The sequence below is a fragment of the Solanum lycopersicum genome, chromosome 2 (genome assembly GCF_036512215.1).
Source record: "Solanum lycopersicum chromosome 2, SLM_r2.1".
Lineage (NCBI taxonomy): Eukaryota > Viridiplantae > Streptophyta > Magnoliopsida > Solanales > Solanaceae > Solanum > Solanum lycopersicum.
Window position 1 is genome coordinate 26301094 of NC_090801.1, and position 24368 is coordinate 26325461.

Genomic DNA, 24368 nt, shown 5'->3' on the forward strand with positions numbered 1-24368 from the left:
ATGTCTGGGACGCACCTTTTTGTTGTATGCCCGTGCCATTCTATTCTGATATAATTGTCCATGACATACTGATGTCAGACGCTTCTCATCAATCAAACTTAATTGCTCTAATCGAGTTTTGATCCATTAAACATCATCAATTTCAGCCTCCACAACGATTCGTAAAGATGGGATCTCAATCTCTGCAGGTATAACTGCTTCAGTCCCGTATACCAGTGAATATGGGGTAGCGCCCACTGACGTATGGACTGTAGTGCGATAACCCAACAAAGAAAAAGGCAACTTTTCATGCCATTGTCGAGAACTTTGCACCATCTTACGAAGTATCTTTTTTATATTTTTGTTAGCAGCTTCGACAGCCCTGTTTGCCTTTGGGCGATACGGAGTCGAATTTCGATGCTCAATCTTAAATCGGTAGCATACCTCTTGCATTAAGTGGCTGTTGAGATTTGCGGCATTGTCAGTTATAATCACCTTTGGAATACCAAAACGACAGATGATGTTGAAATGGATGAAATCCACCACGACCTTCTTGGTCACTGATTTGAAAGTTACTGCTTTCACCCACTTTGTTAAATAATCAATGACCACCAAGATGAACCTGTGACCATTCGATGCTTTTGGTTCTATCGGACCAATCACATCCATTCCCTATGCCACGAAAGGCCATTGAGCCGACATTGCATGCAACTCATAAGGGGGAAAATGTATTAAATCACCACGTATTTGACATTCATGACATTTACGAACAAATTGTATGGAATCTCACTCCATGGTGAGCCAATAATATCCTGCTCGAAGTATTTTCTTGGCTAGAACATATCCATTCATATGAGGTCCACAAACTCCTGAGTGTACTTCAATCATGATTGTGGAAGCCTCTTGAGCATTTACACACCTTAGAAGACCTAAATCGGGTGTCTTCTTGTACAGTATGCCTCCGCTTACGAAAAAACCCCTTGCTAGTCGTCGAATAGTCCTTTTTTGATTACTAGTTACATCTGACGGACATTCTCCAGACTGAAGATAAGTTTTGATATCATGAAACCAAGGCTTACCATCAAATTCCTCCTCAATCATGTTGCAATAGGCATGTTGATCACGAATTTGTATGTATAGAGGGTCGATATGGGCGTCATCAGGGTGTTGGAGCATCGAAGACAAAGTGGTCAATGCATCTGCAATCTCATTGTGCATTCGGGGAATGTGTCTAAACTTTATCGACACGAATCGTTGAAAAAGACCTTGTAAACAGTGTTGATATGGTATCAGCTTTGGGTCTCGAGTGTCCCGTTCTCCTTGAATTTGATGAACTAGAAAGTCTGAGTCTCCTAACACTAACAATTCTTGGATGCCCATGTCAACAGCTAACCTCAGACCCAAAATGCACGCTTCGTACTCGAACATATTATTAGTACAATAGAATCTAAGTTGGGCTGATATAGGGTAATATTCCCCTGATTCAGACATAAGAACAGCTCCTATTCCAACTCCTTTCTTGTTAGAGGCACCATCAAAGAATAACTTCCAACCTTGATCGTTATCGTGAATAACTTCATCGATACACGATATCTCTTCATCCGGAAAATAGGTTTTAAGTGGTTCATATTCTTCATCAATAGGGCTCTCTGCCAAATGATCTGCCAATGCTTGAGCTTTCATTGCGGTCCGCGTTATATAGATAATGTCAAACTCTGTGAGCAATATTTGCCATTTCGCGAGCCTGCCTGTGGGCATGGGCTTTTGAAAGATATATTTCAACGGATCCATACGAGAGATGAGATAAGTAGTGTAAGATGAAAGATAATGTTTCAACTTCTGTGCTACCCAAGTTAGGGCACAACACGTTCTTTCAAGAAGGGTATACTTTGCTTCGTAAACGGTAAATTTCTTGCTGAGGTAATAAATGGTCTGCTCTTTCTTCCCAGTGTCATCATGCTGACCCAGTACACAACCAAAAGAATTATCCAGTACTGACATATACAATATCAAAGGTCTTCCTGGCTCGGGAGGAACCAACACAGGGGGATTTGATAGGTAACTCTTAATTTTTTCAAAAGCTTGTCGACATTCTTCGTCCACTCGACTGTGGCATTCTTTTTCAACAACTTAAAGATAGGCTCACAATTTGTTGTGAGTTGAGCAATGAATCTGCTGATGTAGTTTAACCTTCCTAGAAGGCTCATAACCTCAGTTTTGTTTTTTGGAGGTGGCAATTCTTGGATTGCTTTAATTTTTGAAGGATCCAACTCGATACCTCTTCGACTGACTATAAACCCTAAAAGTTTCCCCGATGGTACTCCAAATACACATTTTGCAGGATTAAACTTGAGATTGTACCTGCGGAGCCTTTCGAATAATCTCCTTAAGTCTTTCACATGATCTGACAGTTTTTTAGATTTAATGATAACATTATCCACATAAACTTCGATTTCTCTATGCATCATATCATCAAACATGGTTGTCATTTCTCTCATATAAGTTGCCCCTGCATTTTTTAATCCAAAAGGCATAACACGATAACAATATGTACCACATGGAGTGATAAAAGATGTTTTTTCTGCATCTTCATCATCCATAATAATCTGATGGTAGCCCGCATAACAATCCACAAAAGATGCAACCTCATGTTTAGCACAATTATCCAATAAAATATGGATGTTAGGCAAAGGAAAATCATCTTTTGGACTTGCCTTATTCAAATCACGATAATCAACACACATTCGAACTTTGCCGTCATTCTTAGGGACAGGTACAATATTGGCTAACCAAGAAGGATATTGAGCGACTTGAATGACTTTGGCCTCAAGTTGTTTTGTGATCTCCTCTTTAATTATTACACTCATGTCGGTTTTCAGTTTTCTCAACTTCTGCTTTATCGGAGGAAAATTGGGATCAATTGGCAACTTGTGAACAACCATGTCCGTGCTTAATCCAGGCATGTCATCATAAGATAACGCAAAAACATCTTTGTAATCAAACAGGGCCTGGATTATATCATCTTTTTGATGTAGAACATGTACACTTATCTTAGTCTCCTTAATAATTTCCTGATCCCCCAAATTTATCGTCTCAGTTTCACTCATGTTTGGATTTGACTTATTTTCAAAATGATTGAAATCCCTCCTTACTTCTTCAAATACTCTGTCTTCATCATGTTTGATTTCTTGACTTATTATTTCAATATTAGGTCGAAGATTAGATTGGATATTAAGATCTGGCGAAAAATTCTACATGCATGTCATATCACTAGAATCGGCATAGAAAGAACTGTATAAAAAAAACGAACAAATATATTAGAGTGAAATAAAGATGCGATTACATCCTATTGAAAACGGAAATAGAATGTTTGAAATAAAACGACAAGATAAAATCCGAATTACAATCCTTGAATGAATCGGATGACAATAGAAAACACAAGACATACTACCAAGACTCGTCTTTAACGGGGAGAGTGGTGGCCTCCCAATTGTTTAGATTGACATCAGGACCAATGAATTGCACATCTCTGTCGCTAGTGCCTTCTCCGAGTTCCACCATATCAACCTCGACAAATAAATCTTGAAAATAGTTGATCATTTCTTCGCTAACTTTCATCACTGGCTTTGGAAAAGATAATTGATAAGATTCTATTGCGCGGGCTTTGATGAAAAATTTGTAGATTGATTGTATAGGCTTGGTAAGTGACCATACATCTCTCTTCTGCTTCTTTGCCTTCATTTTGTCCTCGAATCTACGTTGGTAGCCTAAGCCAAGAGTACCGATGCTTTTTCGTAGACTCACAGGATAAGCTCTTCCTTGCAAGCAGATTCCTAAGCCTTTACCCGGCTCAAACCCATGTTTCAGCAATTCATTCACCACCATTACAGACGCGATGGGCATATTTGGTTTTGAAATGACACTCCCCTCGGGGACATGATCAATAACCACTACCTCAGAAGCTTGATAAACTAGTGCCTCATTCTCATTATCCACCTTGATAAAAGGGAAGGAAGAGTGTTTGTAGATTGACAAATCCCCCTCACCATGGACAATTACCTCTTGTCGATCGTATTCAAACTTAATCATTTGATGAAATGTTGAGGGGACTGGTCCAGCCCTATGCACCCATGGCCTCCCCAACAATAGATTGTAGGACGCGTTGATATCCAACACTTGAAAATTTACAGCGAAATCCACAGGCCCTATGGTTAGTACGAGCTCTATCTCACCAATAACATCTGTTTTTGACCCATCAAAAGCTCTAACACATACATTGTTGGGTCGGACCCTTTCAGCACTAACATTCAATTTCTGTAGAGTTGATAAAGGACAAATATTTGCTCCAGATCCTCCATCAATTAGAACTCGAGTGACATATGAAAGCTCACACTTTACAGTGATATGTAGGCTTTGGTTATATCCTGTACCTTTTTTGGGTAGTTCATCATCTGAAAAGGTGATGTGGTTTACCTCAAATATTCTCCCAGCAATCTTCTCTAACTGACTCACTGTAACTTTACTAGGAACATGTGCTTCATTCAAAATTTTCATTACAGCCTTACGATGTTCATCAGAATGTATTAGAAAAAACAACAAAGAGATTTGGGCTGGAGTTTTTCTTAATTGTTCCACCACGGAGTAGTCTGATAGTTTCATCTTCCTTAGGAATTCCTCTGCCTCTCCTTCACTGACCGAACTCTTTATTTGTATTTGGTCATTTTTTGTTTTCCTTAATTCCATCGGGACATAACATCTTCCTGAACAGGTTATTCCTCCCACTTCATCTATTTCTTCATCTATTTCTCTTCCCTTGTATGTCACGATAGTAGGCTCATAATTCCAAGGAACAGCTTTGGGGTTAGTCATTGGGAGCAGGGGTACTGGCTTGATAATCACAGGAGGAATATGGGCCCCTCGCACGATCAAGATAGGCTTGTTTGGCTCTTTTGGAACAAACGATTTTGCCTTACTCGGGCTTGACCAAACATCTTCAAGGGCTCCTTTCACAGTTAAGATGGGTGTGTTTGATGGACTCAACTTTTCTAACACACTTTCCGCCCCTAAAGACATCATTTTTGTTAAATCAACAACATTTGCTGACTTCTCAATGCCAGTTCTAACCCTAAGGATTGGCTTATACGGAGATGCAAAATCTTCATGACCCTTCATCATTTCTAGCATGTTTGTTTCAGTATGTCTCGGCAATGGATTTTGATTGATGTTGGGTCCACTCGGACTTTCAACTATAATTTGATTAAAATCGATCAAATCCTGAATGTCCCTTTTCAAATACCAACTTCTCTCTATGTTGTGCCCTGGGGAATTAGAACAATATGCGCAATGTTGAGAATAATCCAAATTTCTCGGGGGAGGATTCGACATCTTTCTCTCAATAGGACTCAAAACATTCAATGTCCTTAATTTTTGGAACAAGCTAGCATACGACTCCCCAATAGGAGTGAACTCATCTTTAACGTCATTTCCCTTTTTGTATTGTGGTCTAGGACGGAAAGGAATTCTAGCAGTACTTTGATGAACTTGTGGGGGTGGTGGATGATTTTGTGGAGTTGGTGCACGCCATTGTGGATAAGAAGGGGGTGCAATTGGTTGTGCATTAAAAACATTATATGGGGTGTATGGCATAGAATATTGTGGAGCTTGGGAAGGAAAATAGTGTTGTGAAGAATTACCTAGAACATGAGTCCTAGGCGCTGATACAATAGTGGCCACATCCTCCCTTCTCTTCTTCCCTCCAATATTTCCAGAACCATTTTGAAGCACTTGTGTTGTGGCTTTTAAGGCAGCCTGACTTACAATCTTTCCTGACTTGATGCCGTTTTCCACCATTTCCCCCACCTTAATAACTTCAGCAAATGTATTCCCTACGGTAGAAAGCAGATAGTGAAAGTAATCAGGTTCTTGCGCCTGGAGAAAAACGTCAATCATCTCTGACTCCTTCATCGGTGGTTTAACCCTAGCAGCTTGTTCCCTCCATCTGATAGCATATTCATGAAAATTTTCCATTGTCTTTTTTCTCATGTTAGCTAACGGGGAGCGATCTGTAACAATGTCAATATTATATTGGAATTGTTGTACAAAACATCGAGCCAAATCATCCCATATGTGCCAGTTGGTGATATCCTGATCTATGAACCATTCAGATGCAATCCCTATTAAGCTTTCCCCAAAATAGGCCATAAGTAACTCTTCTTTGCCCTCTGCACCCCTCAATTGGTTGCAATATCTCTTTAGATGAGCTATGGGGTCTCCGTGACCATCATATTTTTCAAACTTTGGAGTTTTAAAACCAGCAGGCAAATGGACGTAAGGAAACATACACAAGTCACTAGACGAGATGCCTTTGTGGCCTCCTAGTCCTTGCATATCTCTTATACTTTGTTCCAAACTCTTCATTTTCTTAGTCATTTCTTCATGTTCTTCATTCTTGACCATCCTCTCAATTTCAACAGGGGAACTATATTGATGAATGTGGGGATGAGAACTTGGAATTTTAATGGTCTCTTCAAGAGTGTAACTCTGCTCACGCCGAACTTTGAGCGGAGGATCGCTGTTGGATTTGGGCACCATCGTTTGCTGCGGGATGCTGTTAGTCGGGGCAGTTGACACAAAGAGTGGATTACTTATTACAGGCGTATTCGAAGGGCGCGCCATAGAAGTTCCAGCGACATTGGATGTGTTAGCATAGTGGTCGAATCCAGGGGGATATATCGGATCGCTTGTCGACACCTGGATAGGGTGAGACATATTTGTATTAAAATAGTCTCGGATTGAAGATGGTGGAGGTTGTCCACTCATCCAAGCCTCGTACATCTCTGCCATTTGTTGTCTTAACACCCTTATCTCTTCTGTTGTCCCCGTTTCTTGTGAAGTCATCTGGTTTTGGATCTCCTCATCATTGTCCGATTCATTTCCGTCTCTGGGGGCCATTTTCTATTTCCCTTTCGATCTTGTGTTGTAAGGATGTGATGCCAGTTTAACCACAAACCAACCACCTTTAAGCTAGTATGTCTCTCTCTCTTTCTCTCTCTCTCTCTCTCTGAATAGAGTAATAAACCGATTAGTGTTAAGAAATTATGCACATTGTATCCACATACATATTTCTAATATGGAGGACCTCATGTTTCATCCCGGCTTACCTAGGCATTCTTCTCTTCATTAGTTTTTTAATATTTTATTATTATTATTTATTTATTTACTTATTTGTTTATTTATTTATTATCATTATGATTATCATTTTTTAAGAGAAAGAAGAAAGAAAAAAGAAAAGAAAATAATAATAATAATAATAATAATAATAGTAATAATAATTTGGATCGAACCCCCTGGGTTGCCTAGTATCGTGTTTGGCCCATGAATCAAATCTTGCGTAGTTCGAGAAAGATATTACTAATAATTTTTTTTATATTAATTTACTTTTTTTTTGCATGACATATGCACATAAGGTGACCGAAAGTAAATCTTTTTCATTCATTTTCAAATATTTGAAACAATGATTTGAATAAAACAAACAAACAAGAAAAAACAGAAGTACCTAGGACTTAGATAGACTCTAAATGAAATAAAATAACTAAACAAAAAGAAAGAGAAAAACCTAAAATAATAATAATAATGAAATAATCACTTCTAAGAGAATAGACTCTAAAAGAAACTGAATCCTCGAATCTCAATCATCTCCAAGGCCCTTATAAATCTTCGCCAACGCTTTCGGTAGATATGGAGCCAAAGCACGGGCCTGTTGGCCCAACCTCTCATCGTTCAATGTAAATATCTAGCATAAACAATGTTGAGTTCATCCCTGAGTTGTAGTATTCGGTCTCTGGCTTCATCCATATTGTCATAACAATTCTGTAACCAGTGGTGAGCAGTATTGACTTCATGCGTCAAATTTTCCCTTTGTTCTTGGAGTTCTTCAATTTGAAGGTGGAGTGCGTCTCGCTCGGCTATTCTTTGACCTCTCTCAATCTCACAGTCTGCCTGATAAGCATTAAAACGCCTTGCTATTTCTCTTTCCCGTTCCATAGAGGCTTTAACTTGAGTTTGGAGTCTAGACTGTGAGCAGATAAGTTGGGCCTTTTCTTTCTTATACTCCTCTTCCTGTTGCTCCATAGCGCCTGTGGCAATTCCCAAGTCTTCTTGTAAGGTTAGAATGGTAGATCGGTGTTTTCTAACTCTAACTTCAAATATCGCATCACGTTGGGCCAACTCCTCTTTAGCGTTTTTTAGGTCATTACTTAGGATATCCAGAGTAGATTTGTAGCTTCTTTCGACTTTGAGGCGAGCTTGCTTAATCTTAACCTGAATTTCTGCTTCTCGATCTAATGTCCTTTTATTGACCCTTCTAGCATAACCTTAGGAAGGGGCTGATCATGAACCCAGTCTAAGTATGCTTGGTCCACCTCGCCTCTTGTGCGATCCTTCACCATATCGTGGGAACTTGAGAGTATGTATCCCCCCCAAATCTTAAATATCTCTGATTGCCTTAAAGGTATCTTGGGATGAAACTCATACATGAATTCACGCATATCTTCATTGGGTGGTATAAACTAGCGTCGCCTAAGTTGTCGCATGACTCTAAGTGGCATGTAAGGTTGGGCACCTCGAAGACCCATTAGGACAATGAACGATCGAAAAGTAGACATGTATATCACCTCGGCCGATGGAAACCAATGATAATTCCACACAATCTTGTCAGCAGTCAGATTATTGAGGTGTTGCTTCCAAGCTTCAATACCCTTCGGAAAACTATGATCTTTGATTCTTTCTTTGTGACCTCCAATATAATCATTCCATTCTACTTTAAAGTCCACTGCATAAGGGTGATGATGAATGTGTTCAATCATCCATAGTTGTAATAATATATTGCATCCCTCAAAGTAGTATTTTCCATCCTTGCAAATAGTTAAAGCACGATAGATGTCTGCCAGAATCATTGTTACGAGGGTGATATTAGGTTTTTTCTCAAAAGCTGTAATGACTGCAGCTAAGTCCATGCTAATCTTTCCTCCCTTTTTTGGAAATACCATGATCCCTAAAAAAGCCACCACGAAGGCATCATAACTGTGTGCTACCCAGGTCAGACGACACCCATTATTACGGAATTTCTTTCCATACACTTCGAATCCATCACTTTTGCCATATCTTTTGTACAAAAATTCTAACGGAACCCATCCATTATCGAGACAACCACCTATATTATTCTCATTTATATGCAGTAATTCTAGAAACCTCCTCCCATTAATATGTTTTGGTATCATAGGCTCTTCTTTGTGAAGATGTTTACCCTTTCCAAAGAATGCCCCTATCTCCTCGAGGGTGGGGGTGAGTTCACAACCAGAAAAACGGAATACATTCCTTAATGGGTCCCAAAAATGCACTAGTGCTTCTATCAAATCCCGTCATGACTCAACATACAAAAGGCTTCGTAGAAATCCTAAGCGTTTGAACTCCATTCATCGTCCATGGTTTGTCATATTTCATACCATGTCTTCAAGAGTGTTGGGGCCTTATCCACTATTATGAATCGAGGTGATTGGTCCTCTCTTTTGTCTCTTATCTCTCTTTCCATATGGATTCATATTTCCCTATATTATGATAGTGACAAACTAGGCTTAATAAAATATATATTTTTTAACAAGAATAACGAAAATATCAAACACACAATAAAAGTAATTTTTTTTATAATAAAATATATTTTTTAAATAAGAATAAGTAAAAATCATACACACATAAAAAAAGAATTTTTTTTATTTTTTATTTTTAATAAAATAATCATACACATACACACTCACACACATAAAAAAAAAAAGTAATTTTTTTCTTATTTTTTTTTAAAAATAGTTATTAAATGAAGAATGATAAAGAAAAAAAATAATATATATATATATATATATATATATATATATATATATATATATATATATATATATATATATATATATATATATATATATATATATATATATATATATATATATAAATAGCCCTTAAAATTTTTTCAAAACTAAAAATATTAATACATTCGATTGTATTTTATTTTTGTTGATTAAATTTTCAATCCTTTTTTTTATATATAAAGAAAAGCTTTGATGGTAATAATAGATTTTTCTATTTGTAAAAGAAATATGAATTTTGATAGAAAAAACTGTGTTTAATAAAAGGATTACGTCAAAACTTTAATTTGGTATTTTTCGTTATAATTAATTTTTCATTAAAATTCATTCATCTAAAGCCGATCAACATTTGAATAGCCTTCCCCATAATGCAACAAATAACACAAAATAATGTACATGATAGTCTCAAGTAGGGATACTTCTCCTAGACAGGCTCGACCCTTGTGTCGAGCTCCCCATTAATTCAACATTATGCATGATGCAGATAAATCGAATCCTAATAGGGATAGTCATTGTTGAGGCTTGTTTTACTAGGTAAACAATCTAATAGGGAAGGTGTCTAGATTGGCCATAAAACGAGCGGACTACTCGAGTCGAGAAGGGACAGCTTACCAGTAGCAGGGCTTTCTGGCCTCACTGTTAGTCCTTCCCATCCTAAGACATGTGTTACTATAGAATCCTTCCCAGGAGCGTTGCCGCATCTCTGGTATCTCATGGCTCGGGAGCGTAATCGCATCTCCGAATAAAATATCTCAGAAGACTCAGATGGATGCGCGAGAAAAGACAACTATACGATAATTAACATATTATCAAAAGGGTAAATAAGCAAACAAATAACATATTATGCAATTAAACACAATATTCACAAATCAATAAGTACGTAAATACATAATAAAGTCATGTAGAAGTCCATGTTTACAAGCTCGAATTCTAGTCCCCAGCTGAGTCGCCAGAGATGTCACACCCCTTTTTCGCGCGACGGCGTAAGGGTTTTTCCAATTTAAGTGACGTAATTAATTAGGGGATTATTTTAGCTTTTTCAGAGTCGCCACTTGGAATTGAGTTATGGTGTTCCAAGTCACCTTTTTTGTTTAACTCTTAATCAAAAGGAAATCTTTGTTTGGTCTGCGAACGAGTTTGGGTAAGGAATTCTATTGACCGAGGGGAAGGTATTAGGCATCCCTCGAGTCCCGTGGTTCTAACACGGTCACATTATGGACTTTTATGACTTAAACTAATTTTTGAATATTATATTATTAAGACGAATGCATTTACCCTTATTTTATTAATCTATGCCCTTTAATTAGAAATATATATATACGCATATAAATTTAATCAAACAAAGCAGAATAAAATAAGATATTCCTTTTTTTTTTTTTACTTTTTCTTTTGTTATTATTATTATTATTATTTATTTTATTTTTTACATTTTTCTTTTTTTTCTTTTGTTATTATTATTATTTTTATTTTTAATTCTATTTTTTTACATTTCTTTTTTACCTTCTCATCTTTTGCTATTATTATTATTTTATTGTTATTATTATTTTTTATACTTTCGAGGTTTTATTCGTTTTTTTTATTTCCACCTAATTTTTTTTTGTTTGGACAAAGAAACGTTCAAAAAAAAAATCTTTCCTCTTCAATTGAATTTTTCTATATTATTTTTGTACTTCTTTTCTATTATTTTTTTTGTTTTCTCTTTTCCCTCTTTATTATTATTATTATTATATTTTTTCATTTTTTATTTTTTTATTCGATTTTTTTTACGTCACTAACATTAAATAAAAATTCTACTAACTAAAATTAATATATTTACATAATAGCTACACATGTTATCATTATAAACTAAATATTAAAAATTAGGGAAAATACACAAGTACCCCCTCAACCTATGCCCGAAATCCCAGAGACACACTTATACTATAGTAAGGTCCTATTACCCCCCTAAACTTATTTTATATGTAATTTTCTACCCCTTTTTAGTCTACGTGGCACTAGTTCGAAAAAAAAAGTAAACCATCGTTGGGCCCACAAGATAGTGCCACATAAGCTAAAAAGGGGTAAAAAACTATTAATAAAATAAGTTCAGGGGGTAATAGGACCTTAGTATGGTGTAAGTGTGTCTCTGAGATTTCGGACATAGGTTGAGGGGGTACTTGGGCATTATCCCAATTACATGACTTGGACTATAATTTTACTTAAATATAAAATAAACTATGGGTTATTTAAATATAAAATAAATCATGGTTTGATATAATAATTCCACACTAAATATAATTATACCAAGGATCTAAACATAAAACTGATATGAACGTTTGAACATACTTCATACAATAACATGAATAAATATTAATGGTTTAAACATAGCGAAATTTAACAACTTTAATATATATTGCAATTCATTCTCGCATTATCATGACATAAAACTAATACAAAATTAAATTAGTATTACCTCTTGTGGAAATTATTTCACCAAAAGAAAACAATTCGAATAAGGAACCGCGAAAGTAAACCTCAACTTCAACCTTTGTTTTTGAGTCAAAGCAAAATATGTAAATATATTTTTTGATTTTTGTTTGTAGAAGAGTCTCTTTCTTTTTTGTCTGTATTTTTCTTTTCACGTTTTTTCCTTCTTTTCTCTTCTGATCTCGTTCTTTTTTCTTTTCTCCTTTTTTCTTTTTTTTCTTTCTTCCGTATTATTGTAATATGATAGTGCATGTGTGTGCATGTCGTGGGGTGTGAGTGGGAGTAGGGGGGGGGGGATCGTGGGGTTTGTGTGTGTGTGTGGTGGTTTTTTTTTTAATTTTCAATATATATATAAAAATGATAATTATATAATTATTAATTTCTTTGAGTAAATAAATAAATAAAAGCTAAATGGGTAATTAAAACATAAGGGACATATTTGAGAAATATTAGTTTATTTAAATAATATATATATATATATATATATATATATATATATATATATATCTTTTTTTTTAACAATCAAAATAAACTTATCTAATAAAAATTATATTTATGTTATTTATTTTTATATCTTTTAAATAAACTTAATGAAAATAATAAAAATTCAAAATATATTTAATTTAGATTGATAAAATTATTTATGCTCTAAATATTGGTGTTAAACTTAAATTCGGTCAAAAATTACATGTCTACAAATGCTATACATTGAAATTCAAATTCTAATACAATAACTTGAAAATATTACTATATAAAATGCTATATACCTAATTTATACTTAAATTACGGCAGCCCATTCACAAAATAACCAAGCAGTCCACTCTTACTCTTCTTATTTTCTAACCCAATTATTTTTTTCAAATTCCTGCCAGCCCAACTCCAAGTTCGCTCGACCCCGCCAAGTTCGTTTTCTTCTTCACAAGAAGAAATCTAGAAGCGTACAACATATGCATATCAGCAGCAAACCAACCTGACTCCTATAGCGTCGTCTTCCTCACGCGCAAGCGGATAGAACCAAGAAGTTCGGCGCGTCCGAGTCCAGGCACACGAATCGTGTCGCCTTCCCCCTTTCTCACCCTTTATCCGTCCCTACATCTCCAGGAAGAACAGCCTTTTTGTACACGAGCAGGCCAGATGGAGTAATCCTTTTGATCCATCTTCCTTTTTTCGAATCAAACGACTTTTCTCTCCCCCCCCCCCCCCCCTCTTTGAAATTTGTTGCAGTCTCGTACTGATTCCAGCTATCCCCTGGGTTCAAGGGAGGGAATTAGGGAATTCAAATGGGGAATTTTCTACTGATTATCCGATTTTGCTCCTCTGTTTTCCCCCAAAATCAACCTAGTTCTTCTCCTATAAATACAATCTTATTATTCTTGAAGAAGGGGATTTTTTTTGGGGGGATATTTTTTGAGAGGCAAAAGGATAAAAAGTTCGGAAAATTTTCGAACAGAAAGTAGGGAGATTACTATTTTTTTTTGGGGGATTTTTGGGAGAGACGAAAAAATTGGTAGAGTTTTCTATTCTTTTTGGTTCGTATAATTTCTAGATGGATTTACCTAGCAAAGATACTAGAAACTCGAATAAAAGTACTCTAAATAACTACCAAAAACACTTCAAAAGGCAGGGGTGCCAGATTTTTCAGCGTTTGATTCAAATTTTTTGTCAGGATCTCTGTTTGATCGTCTGAACTTGAGGTCACCTTTGGTGGTGAAAGATTGTCGCTCCTTACTCGTGCTCTCCCGGTCGCTGCCAGCAATAAGGTAAATGACTCGTAGTAGCTTTTGTTGATTTTGAGTTCTTTGTGTTGGCTGGGTATGTAGCTCATTGTGGATTCTAGACGAGTTTGCCTGATGTGTTTGATCTGTGTTGTCCTTTTCATCCTTTTTTTTTAAAAAATGCTTAGTATGTGTTCGTATTTTCTTGGAGATTCAGTGTTTATTTAAGTTTGCATCATAGTGTTGTTCTCTTCGAGCTTGCTGTCATTAAGCTCGTTGTAAGCTTGATTTGATCGTTTGTTAATTACCTTAATTGTCTTCTATATGTGTTTGCTGAAGCATTCTTCCTATGTTTGGCTACATGTCTTTAAGCGTCAAAGAAGTCACTTTTCTACTCCTCTTGTGTATTATTGAAATAGTAGTGTTGTTGCCTAATGAAGCATTCGGCTAGAACAATTTTTCGGCAATATCATCTTGCTATTTATTCCACCTTGCATTTCCTAATGTGAAAATCTTTTCTTGAGTTCTCCATGGCATTACTTTCTAGTTAGTCCGTCTTGTTTGTTTACTAATTTCCTTGTGTTATGGTTACCTTCTTCTAAAAAGGGGACTGAAATTATAACTGATTTAATTTCCGTAATGGAATTAAAATCATTTCTTGTTCCCAACTTGAAGTTATGGCTGTCCTTTATTTATTACATTTGTTTGAAAGGCTCATCTTGAAAAAAAATGCTTCTCTTGAAAGTCTTATTAGTTGTCTTTGTTCGTGTGTTCCTACTGATAGTGGTTTAGATTTGTTTAGTTTCAACTATCTCCTTTAATTTTTATTTTGTTTTATTTATTATCATATATTATTTTTTTTAACAAAAGAGTAATGAATGTTAAAGTTACGATGACATATGTAAATAAAAATGTTGAAAGAAGTAGCAGCTTGAACCAAGGTAGTTGTCATGATTGATACGGTATATGAATTTATTGCAGATAAAATTTTAGTGTGAATTGTATAATGTTAACGAGGAGCAGCATATGATAAAAAAATGGCTAATCAGAATAAGAAATGAATCTAAAATGAATGAATGATGAGTGTTACGTGATGGGAACATTTAAATCATTATGTAATTGTAGAAAGTATACGATTGAAATAAAACATGAAACATAAGAAATAGATTAAAAACAATATAAATAACGGAAAAGGGCCTAAAATACCCTCGAAGTATTGAAAATGGTACAGAATTGCCCTCCATCCACCTATTGGCCCCCAAATACCCTTCACATCCACCTTTGGGTCCAAATTTACCCCTTCATTAACAGACCAAAATTAAAAATAATTAAAAATAATAATTTTTAATGACGTGGCACTCAACCATTGGTTGTAATTTAATTATTTAAAATAATTTTAAACCCATCCATTTTAACTAAATCCACCCATTACTTTCCCATTCATTTTTCCTTTATTACCCTTCTCTCTCCCTCCCCCCGCCCCCCACCCCCAAATATTAAAATATGAAGGGAATAGAAAAGAAAAATGTAAAAGGAAAAGCACTATTACTGGTTTATCAAATGGCCTGCCTAAAGCCATTAGAACAAGCATTGCACACCATCTGTTTTTTCCTATAGTTCAAAATGTTCATTTGTTCCAAGGTGTTTCACCGAACCTCCTTTTTCAACTGGTAATTTTCTCCCCTTCCCTTGCCGTCTCTTTTGTTCTCTCGATCACTCTTGCATTGGTTTTAACAGTGTGATACTTTGATTTCTAAGGTTCCTGAAATGGAAGCTGAATACTTCCCTCCGAAGCAAGACGTAATTTTGCAGAATGAGGCACCAACTGATCTGTATATAATAGTTTCAGGAGCAGTGGTAAGTTAGTTTATAGATTTTGTGTATACTATTAAAGCTGTGTTTGTCATGTTGTTAATCAGTATGTTATATGTTATTGTTGCAGGAATTTATAGCACAGATTGAAGGGCTAGAGCAAGTATGTATATTACTACATAGTAACTATTATTATTAAGTGTCAACTTTAAGATATATAACTAAATCTCTCTTCTCAATCATGTTCCCAAACAGACAATTGGAAAAGCTGTTGCAGGAGAAATATTTGGAGAAATAGGTGTTTTATGTGGGAGACCACAGCCATTTGCTGTTCGAACAACCGAGATTTCTCAGATTCTAAGGCTAAACAGGACATCATTGATGAACATTCTTCGAGCAAATCCAGAAGATGAACGGATTATTATGAACAATCTATTGATGGTAAGTAAACCAGATTATGTACTGGTAAATTATCCACTGTTTTTTTAAATAATTAAAATGGGTGGGTTTAGTTAAAATGGGTGGGTTTAGTTAAAATGAGTGGGTAATTGGTGGGTTTAAAATTATTTTAAATAATTAAATTACAATCAATGGTTGAGTGCCACGTCATTAAAAATTATTATTTAATTATTTTTAATTTTGGTATGTTAATGAAGGGGTAAATTTGGACCCAAAGGTGGATGTGAAAGGTATTTGGGGGCCAATAGGTGGATGGAGGGCAATTGTGTATCATTTTCAATACTTTGAGGGTATTTTAGGCCCTTTTCCGTATAAATAATAAAGAATCGTGCACGGGGAAATTGATTAATTTGTAATAAAATGAATATTAAATGAGTGTTTATAAAAAGTATGGTTAATGGAGAGGAGGTTTGATTGCTTTGATTAATTAATTCTTGGTATGTTAATATATCTCTTGATGTTGTTTGAGCTTATGAATAAGATTTAGACAGACATGTTTTTTTTAAGGAAAAGTTTTAAAGAATATTCAATAAGAATCTGTTTGTTAACTATCTGTTACAAATTTCACAATTTAAATTTGTTTAACTTCTTTACTATCCTAAATACAAATGATTATTTTTATCTCATATAAGTTTTCTTTAACTTATTCTAATTTATTTTCTTCTTTCTTTGTTGTACGTGAACTCCTCTTGAGTCCATTTGGACTCCATTTCCCCTCTTTCTCGCACCCGAGATGAGCCATAAAGGTTCCAGTTACTTCATCGAGTCAGACAACCAAAAAAAGGCGTACAGGTCCTAAGTCGAAAAGATTCAAATCGGAGAAGTTGAAAATTTGGGGGGCTAAGAAGCCCAAGTTTATTTCCTTAATGTTGTATTTTGTTCTTTTGGGTCTAAGGTCTTGTCGCTTTTTATTTATCCTTTATTATTATCTTTAGAACTTTAGGACATGTACCAAGAAAGTGAGCAAAAGACCTAAACAAATGGGATCCAAATACTGGTCCATGCAGACAGAAATCTAATTTGGACCCAAATACTCTCTCTCTCTCTCTCTCTTTTACTTTACCGTCTATTGTTTGTACAATATTTTTGCTAGTCTTAGGGTTAAAATCTCGAATCGCGGTCAAACGTCATCTCGTTTTAATCACTTAACTAAATCAATTAGGTATAAAACTTTACAAAATAATTTTTTTGCAAATCTCAATTATATATAAAAAAAATTGATAGTTTACCTTTCAAACAATTTTAAATATTTTTCATCTCAAAATTAAGTTAGAAGTTTTAGCCAAACAAGTTAGTTATCGGATGATCGCGATATAGCGAATATTTTGGGTGCCGTAAAAACCTTTCTAAAAATATAAATATGAATCCCTGAACCCCTTTAAAATTTTCATTAGGTTTCGTGTTTAAATCTTTTGAGAACCAAGTTTTCTTGATTTTTCTTTAAAATTATGTTCCGACTCTAAAAAGTCAAAAACGTATAAAATATTATTTTTCGAAATGTAAAACAGGTCCAAGTTCCCATTTCCAAAGTTTCTTACCCCCATCAATGGTCCACCATGATGCGCCATGAGTGAGACCATGGTCTGTCAACTAGGATTTGTAGGTGGAAGGTTGGTGGTTAAGTCAGCGGCACATGGTTATTTTCCCAATTAATTAGTTCCTATACCACATCACTTTATGGTCACATTCGGGGAGAACCCCTAGACATAACCGACATCCTCGTCCTTGAAGAGGACTAAGACTAGTCTCTTAACAATTGTCATTACATATCATGGGTTAAAAGTTCGGAAAATTTAGAACTTTTTATTTATTCTACATTGAGGTTTACTTAGACCTCCCACTTACACATAATATATATATTTATCGAGTGTATATAATATAAGATAGGCTTCTACTTTTATTGCACATACATAATATAAGATAGTCTCATAAGAAGTCTATAACTTTGTCTCATATTAAACCATCTACACAAGACTATAACAATTTGGGCATAGCCCCTACATCAATAATTATAGCCACATATAGGCTTTACAATTATAGTACCAAAATGAAAAAGAATGAACAAAGTGTCTTTCAGAGTAAAAAATATCCAATAGGTAGATAATGGCATAATCCTCGAAAAGTGAGGACCTACTGAACATGGAAGATAAGAATCCAAGTAATCTTTAAATGTCCTTCTACTAAGCTCAACGGCTCGATCCTACATTTGTAGTAAACATAAGAGATGGGTTAATATTACACTTGTACTAAGTATGGGTATATGCACATACAAAAATTGAAATCATGCTAAAGACAACATTTGTTCAAAACCATGCTAAAGTACTTTGAAAAGACTTATGCACAACCAAGAATCCGTATAATCCAATAATCACATAATGCGTAAGTCAAACCAATGTATGACACAAGACCAACATCAACAAGTAATAGTCAAGTCAACATATACAAGAGTTCACAACATCATAAAACAAGCAAGACCCTTGCTCAGAACCCACCATTTAGCCTACAAGTGCAATGACCAAGCAAAGCCCCATAACCTTACTCAATCAAGAAAACCAAACAAAGGATCACACGTAATGCACAATTCATAATAACATGGCATCAATAGTAATCATCATCATATTTAACAATATAGACCAATAGCATGTTCATCAATGAAACTAACATCATAATGGATCATCAACATGTAAAGTCATCATAAGCATTGTATTTACTTTATAAGATCATTATAACATAAGAACATCCTTATAGGACTTCCCTCAAAGCCAATCAGTGCAATGCCTAGGTAGAGTCTCATACCCCCACCTAGACTAAGTCAACCTCGCAATTCGCCCTAGTTGGGGTTCACATCATTACTTTATTTTACTTTTGGGAAAACTTTCCTTAACCGACATAGACCACAAGAGCTAAGTGTGGAATCCAGTGTTGTAAAACCTTACACTGATAGAAGGCAAACTACCGGCCAAAGTTGTACCAAACATAAACATAGCCTCTATATGGATCCACTAGCTAGATCTCTATGGTGGAAACATAATTCAAGAACTAGGAGATATAAATTTAATCCTCTACATGCTTATTTGAATTGGAGCCCTCATCTCATGAGAATCCATTGAAATGTCAACACCTCTCATTATCAAGTTCACTCGGTGCTAAGCTAAGTCCCTTTTGAAATGACTTTCTTTATTAGTCATCACTTATCTTAGGTCATATGGTCTAATCCCTTGTATAGTCATTATAATTTTGTTCAATAGGTATTGCATGAATATGTCCTTTCAATACAACCCTCATATGTGAGATTAGCACATTAACATCATCATATCATAATAAAGTACATGGGTACTTCAAAACCAACCTTATATCATTTCATCTTAGAATAATCTCACAATAACATAGTCAAGACATTTCAATGCAACATCATACCAACACCTACATAGGCTATTCACAAGGCATGCTTCAATTGTAGTCCATCATAAATCATAAGCCATCATAGTTGAAGTAAAGGTTAGGATCAGAAATACTTACCAAATCTCCTTAAAAAGACATCATCATGGTCTTACCATCAACCAACCAATGACATCCAATAATAGGTGTAGTAACATCAATCAGTGATTGATACAACAGTTAGGTCAATTGCATCATCACTATCCCAAGTAATTGATACAACAGTTAGGTCAATTGCATCATCACTATCCCAATTAACATCAATTCATAACCTAGGGTTAGGGGAATTAGGGTTCATCATGAATTCATCAAGAATTAGATTCAATCCCAACAATACATTACCCTAGTCAATCCATACATGAATTATAATACATAAAAAAGTCTAATAATCAAATCATTCTTCAATTCCCATCAATTCATTACCAAAATCCAAGATATGGGGAAATTTTGGAAGAGACCATGATCAACATGAAATTGCATCAATTAACATCAACTAATAAACAATCTATACTCAATTAGTCATAAAAAATCATAATTTATCATCAATTTGAAGTTTAGAAGAAAACCCATTAGAATTGGAAAGCCCCATGGAACTGGGTAATTAGAAATCAACTTTGAAAGGACCTCTTGGGTGAAGAAATTCCAAATATGAAGAACCCATACTTAATAAAGATAAATCCGCGAAATTTAAGTGAAATTCTAGAGTAATTGACCTTCTTCTTCAAGCTTTCTTCCTTGTTCAATTGAGGAATTTGGGAGAAAGAAAGTAGAGAGAGATGATAGCTTTTCATTTTTTTTGGGAATTTGGTTTGGGTGAGTGAAAATCACTTAAAATGACCCTTAGGACATACATAATCACCCCCTAAATTACCTAAAACACTCCTCACTTAATTTGGTCTTTTTCTGAAGTCAAAATGTCAAAAATACGATTTTACCAAATCTTGGAAGTGTCTCCTCATCGCGAGGACAACACACATTTTTATTTATAAAAAAATGACTTTAGTCAGTGGGGTCTGTGTGGGCTGCGTGTCGCGCAGCAGCCCTTGGAATCTTGACCCACACAAGCTGCTTTGGCAGCTTGCCACCCATGTTGGGGTCTTCCTCAAGGACCCTTCGCGGGGTTTTTGGGAAGTCATTATCGAGTGTTTAGACCCTATATGTTAGTGAAATACAACACTATATACTACATTCTACCAAAACAGAGTATTTTAACAAGTTTTAGGCTCCATTTGACCCTCTCAAACCATCCCCAAACATAGCAACGTCAACTAGTTCAATTAAGCTAGTTTCCGGACGTCGTGGACGTTCCTTGACGTCATGGATCTAAAACTTCTAAGGATAACTATAAACATTATTTTAGGTCTTGAAACAGTGTATAAACCCTGATACACTCATGTTAGGCTCTAGATTAGGTCTCGATTTTTCGGAGTGTTACATTTACCCTTCACTATGACCCCTATATAAGTATTTTCAACCTCCAAATTAGCCTATTCACTTCATTCTTCCAAAATCACGAAACAAGACTAACTCTCCTCTCTAAAATATTTCTCTCTATATAAGAAGGAGGATGAGAAGGAGGACTCAACCTAGAGTTTCAAGTCAAGGTTTATATTCCTCCATTGAAGACTAGAACTTGGATTCAAGGTATGATAGTTTTCATCCATGCATTCTTTTTATTCATGGAGTTCCCAAATTCCTCTTCAAAGTTAGAATTCCAAATTGAGTTAGCTTTTTTGCATTTATCATGGGTTCATATGATTATCTATTTAAATTATTAAATTATGATATCTTATTAATGAATTGATGAAATACTATTTTTATGATAATTTCCTAATGAGTTAATGTATTCCCCTTTTACAGGTTATGAATCTTATGATGTGGGATTTTGAATGAAAATGTATATTTTTATCAAAGTAAGCCTGTAGTGCAAGATTTACATGAATTTATGTTGAAATCCATATCTAACCCATGTTTTCTATGTACTGATGACTGAAAATTTGTTTTGAACTTCAAGAAGTAAATTATGAACTTGTGCATTTTCTTATGAAATCTATGCAAATATTTTAAGGGCGCTTCGATAGTATAGTAACAATGATGATCATGAAGTGTTATTGAAAGGATGTTCTTATGTACACATAAGAGCAAGATGTGAAAGGTTTTCTCACATAGATAGGATCTCAGGTTGAAAGTCTTTCTCACCTAATTAAATCAAAGAGTAAGAGCTATCCTAATGAACTGTCTTGGATTTGTTATCCTAGGATGCTTTTTCATGAACAATAAGGTCAAGTAAGAAATGACTATTCTATGGAATTTATACTTAAAACTGGGAGGATATTGAGATAGAGGATATCCCAGTTGTAGAGGTTGGTTTTATAGAAACAATCTCCTTATCACTTACCTACGTTACCGTATAGGATCATTGTTTCAAGAGTCATTAGATAGTGGATCAACTTAAGATAGAAGTTCATGGCTCTACCTTAGCTAATACGACAACCTTTTTTTTAGGTGTGAGAGATACCAAAGGATCATCTGTGTTGGTTAAGTCTGATTCCCCCCATTAATAATGAACTAAGGCTACTTTTAAAAGTATTATATATGATTTCAAAGGTTTTAAAGATGATGCATTGACCATGGTTTGATGACTTATGTTTTCTAACCAACTTATATCATGTTTTAGCTGGGTCAATTGCATGTAAAGAAATCAAATGTCCCTTTTAGCATGATTTAATTGTTTTATGCATAGATATCATTCTTGGTACATTGATTTGTATTGACGCATACACTTGCCTACATTTCCCTAAATATAGTGTCTGATGGTCAGGTTTCAAAGTTTTGTGGCTACTGGTTAAGGTTGAGATTTCCGAGCTTTGGTGAGTCCTCATGCTTTGAGGGTGGAGTTTTATTGTTTCACTTTCATTCATGTATTTAGTTTTTGACATGATGTATGGGATAGACCCAATTTTAAACAATTCGAATAGATTTCTATGTAGAGACAAGTGTTTTAAATGCCTATTTTATTTTTTTTATAACTATTTGACTTGAAAATGTTATTTTACTCTTATTGTTGTATTTCTTATGGTATGAGAGCTAGTGACTTGTTTTCAAGTTTTGGATGAAGCCATGACTGCCCAAGCCAATAAGGAGGTTGCGGTTCTCGCAAACCCAAATATGGGCACGGCGGCTTCTAGAGTGAGGGACTTCACTAAGATGAATTCTCTGTAGTTTCATGGTTCTAAGGTTGAGGAATATACTCAAGAGTTTATTAATAAATTCTACAAGGTTTTGATGATTATAGGAATGATGCGGGTGTTACACCCTCTAAATGAACTAATTCATCTATATCCTCACATGTACTCAAAAAGGTTAATAAAATTTTAAGAAAGTGTTTTAAAACTTGTATAATTTCTTTGAAGATATTTGAAATTCAAATGTCAAGGGACGACGAAGATGTTCGCCGATTAGTCACCAAGGGAGCCTTAGGTTCTTTTATGTACTTATGTGTGTGTAATTGGCTTAGTAAGTCCTTGTATGATTAAAAAAGATGTTTCTAGGCAGTGAGTTAAGTTTTATGTAGTTTGTAGTTCAAACGCCCAAGAACGTCCAAGACGTTTAAAAGTTAGCCTTGGGCGTACTTGTGTGTTCCTGGTGTGTCTTGATGTGTTGCATGTGTTGTTTGAAGCTCAAACTAGAATGGAAGGTCCTTGACAAGTGTATGATTTTTTTTTGGTGGAAACGTCTGGTAAAAACTCTTCAAAGACCCACCAAAGGGCCTATGAGGAGGACCCAACTTTGGGGCAAAAGATTTCCCAAGTTGGCAGTTTACCGCCTTGGTGTTCACGGATGACTTCACGGCCAGTATAGTGGACCACAGTCCGTCAAGTTGGCCGTGTAACTTCTTTATCCATTTGGAGGAAAGTAAAGGCTACGGAGATGCTTCCCCAAGGACCAAGGACCGTCATAAGGGTCGTGAAACACCTTCACGGTCCGTGAAGGTGGCCGTGGTCCCTGGGCGGGTCGTCAAGTTTTTGTTTCCAAATTGATTCCATTTGACTTTTTATCAAATGGGGTTGATTTTATAAGGTTTATATGATTAATATAAATAGTTTTAAGTCCTAAAACCTTCCTTTAACTCATTATTTTCAAAACCCCAAAACTCTCTCCTCTTCCAAAACCGCAAAACCTCCATTGCAGATAAACTCAAGAACAAGCTATGGCGTTGGATTCTTGGAGATTTCTTCTCCTAATTTCATGGTCTTTATTAATGTATAAGGTATGGTTATCCTTCATCCTTATATAACCATTCATATATGGAGTCCTTTCAAAGGTTTTCTAAATAAGATTCAAAGACAAAAATTCCCAATTTTCAATCTAGCAATGGATTCATTCTCAAATTGATTTCAAAAGCATTCTAATGATGAATTTTTGTTTATCTACTGATTTTATGATTAATTTATATTCAATTTTATTACTAACCCATGATCCTCCTAATTTCTTAAATTGGCTTATAATGTGGGTCTTCTGATCTTGATTGCGTGTTTATAGGATTATGATAAGATTGTATTGAATTGCTTATTTATATTACTAT

At 35.2% G+C, this 24368-nt stretch overlaps 2 protein-coding genes across 2 annotated transcripts; one reads left to right on the forward strand and one right to left on the reverse strand.

The window, feature by feature from the left end:
- Positions 1-3426: 3426 nt before the first annotated feature.
- On the reverse strand, positions 3427-6930 carry LOC138341965 (uncharacterized). Its single transcript, XM_069294146.1, has one exon. The coding sequence runs from the start codon at positions 6928-6930 to the stop codon at positions 3427-3429; it is 3504 nt and encodes a 1167-aa protein (XP_069150247.1).
- Positions 6931-15639: 8709 nt separating this feature from the next.
- Positions 15640-16971, forward strand: LOC101254677 (potassium channel KAT1-like). The gene is made up of 4 exons (XM_010316563.4): positions 15640-15744; positions 15833-15931; positions 16017-16049; positions 16142-16971. The coding sequence occupies exons 2-4, from the start codon at positions 15842-15844 to the stop codon at positions 16373-16375; spliced, it is 357 nt and encodes a 118-aa protein (XP_010314865.2). The 5' UTR covers positions 15640-15744; positions 15833-15841; the 3' UTR covers positions 16376-16971.
- Positions 16972-24368: the final 7397 nt, after the last annotated feature.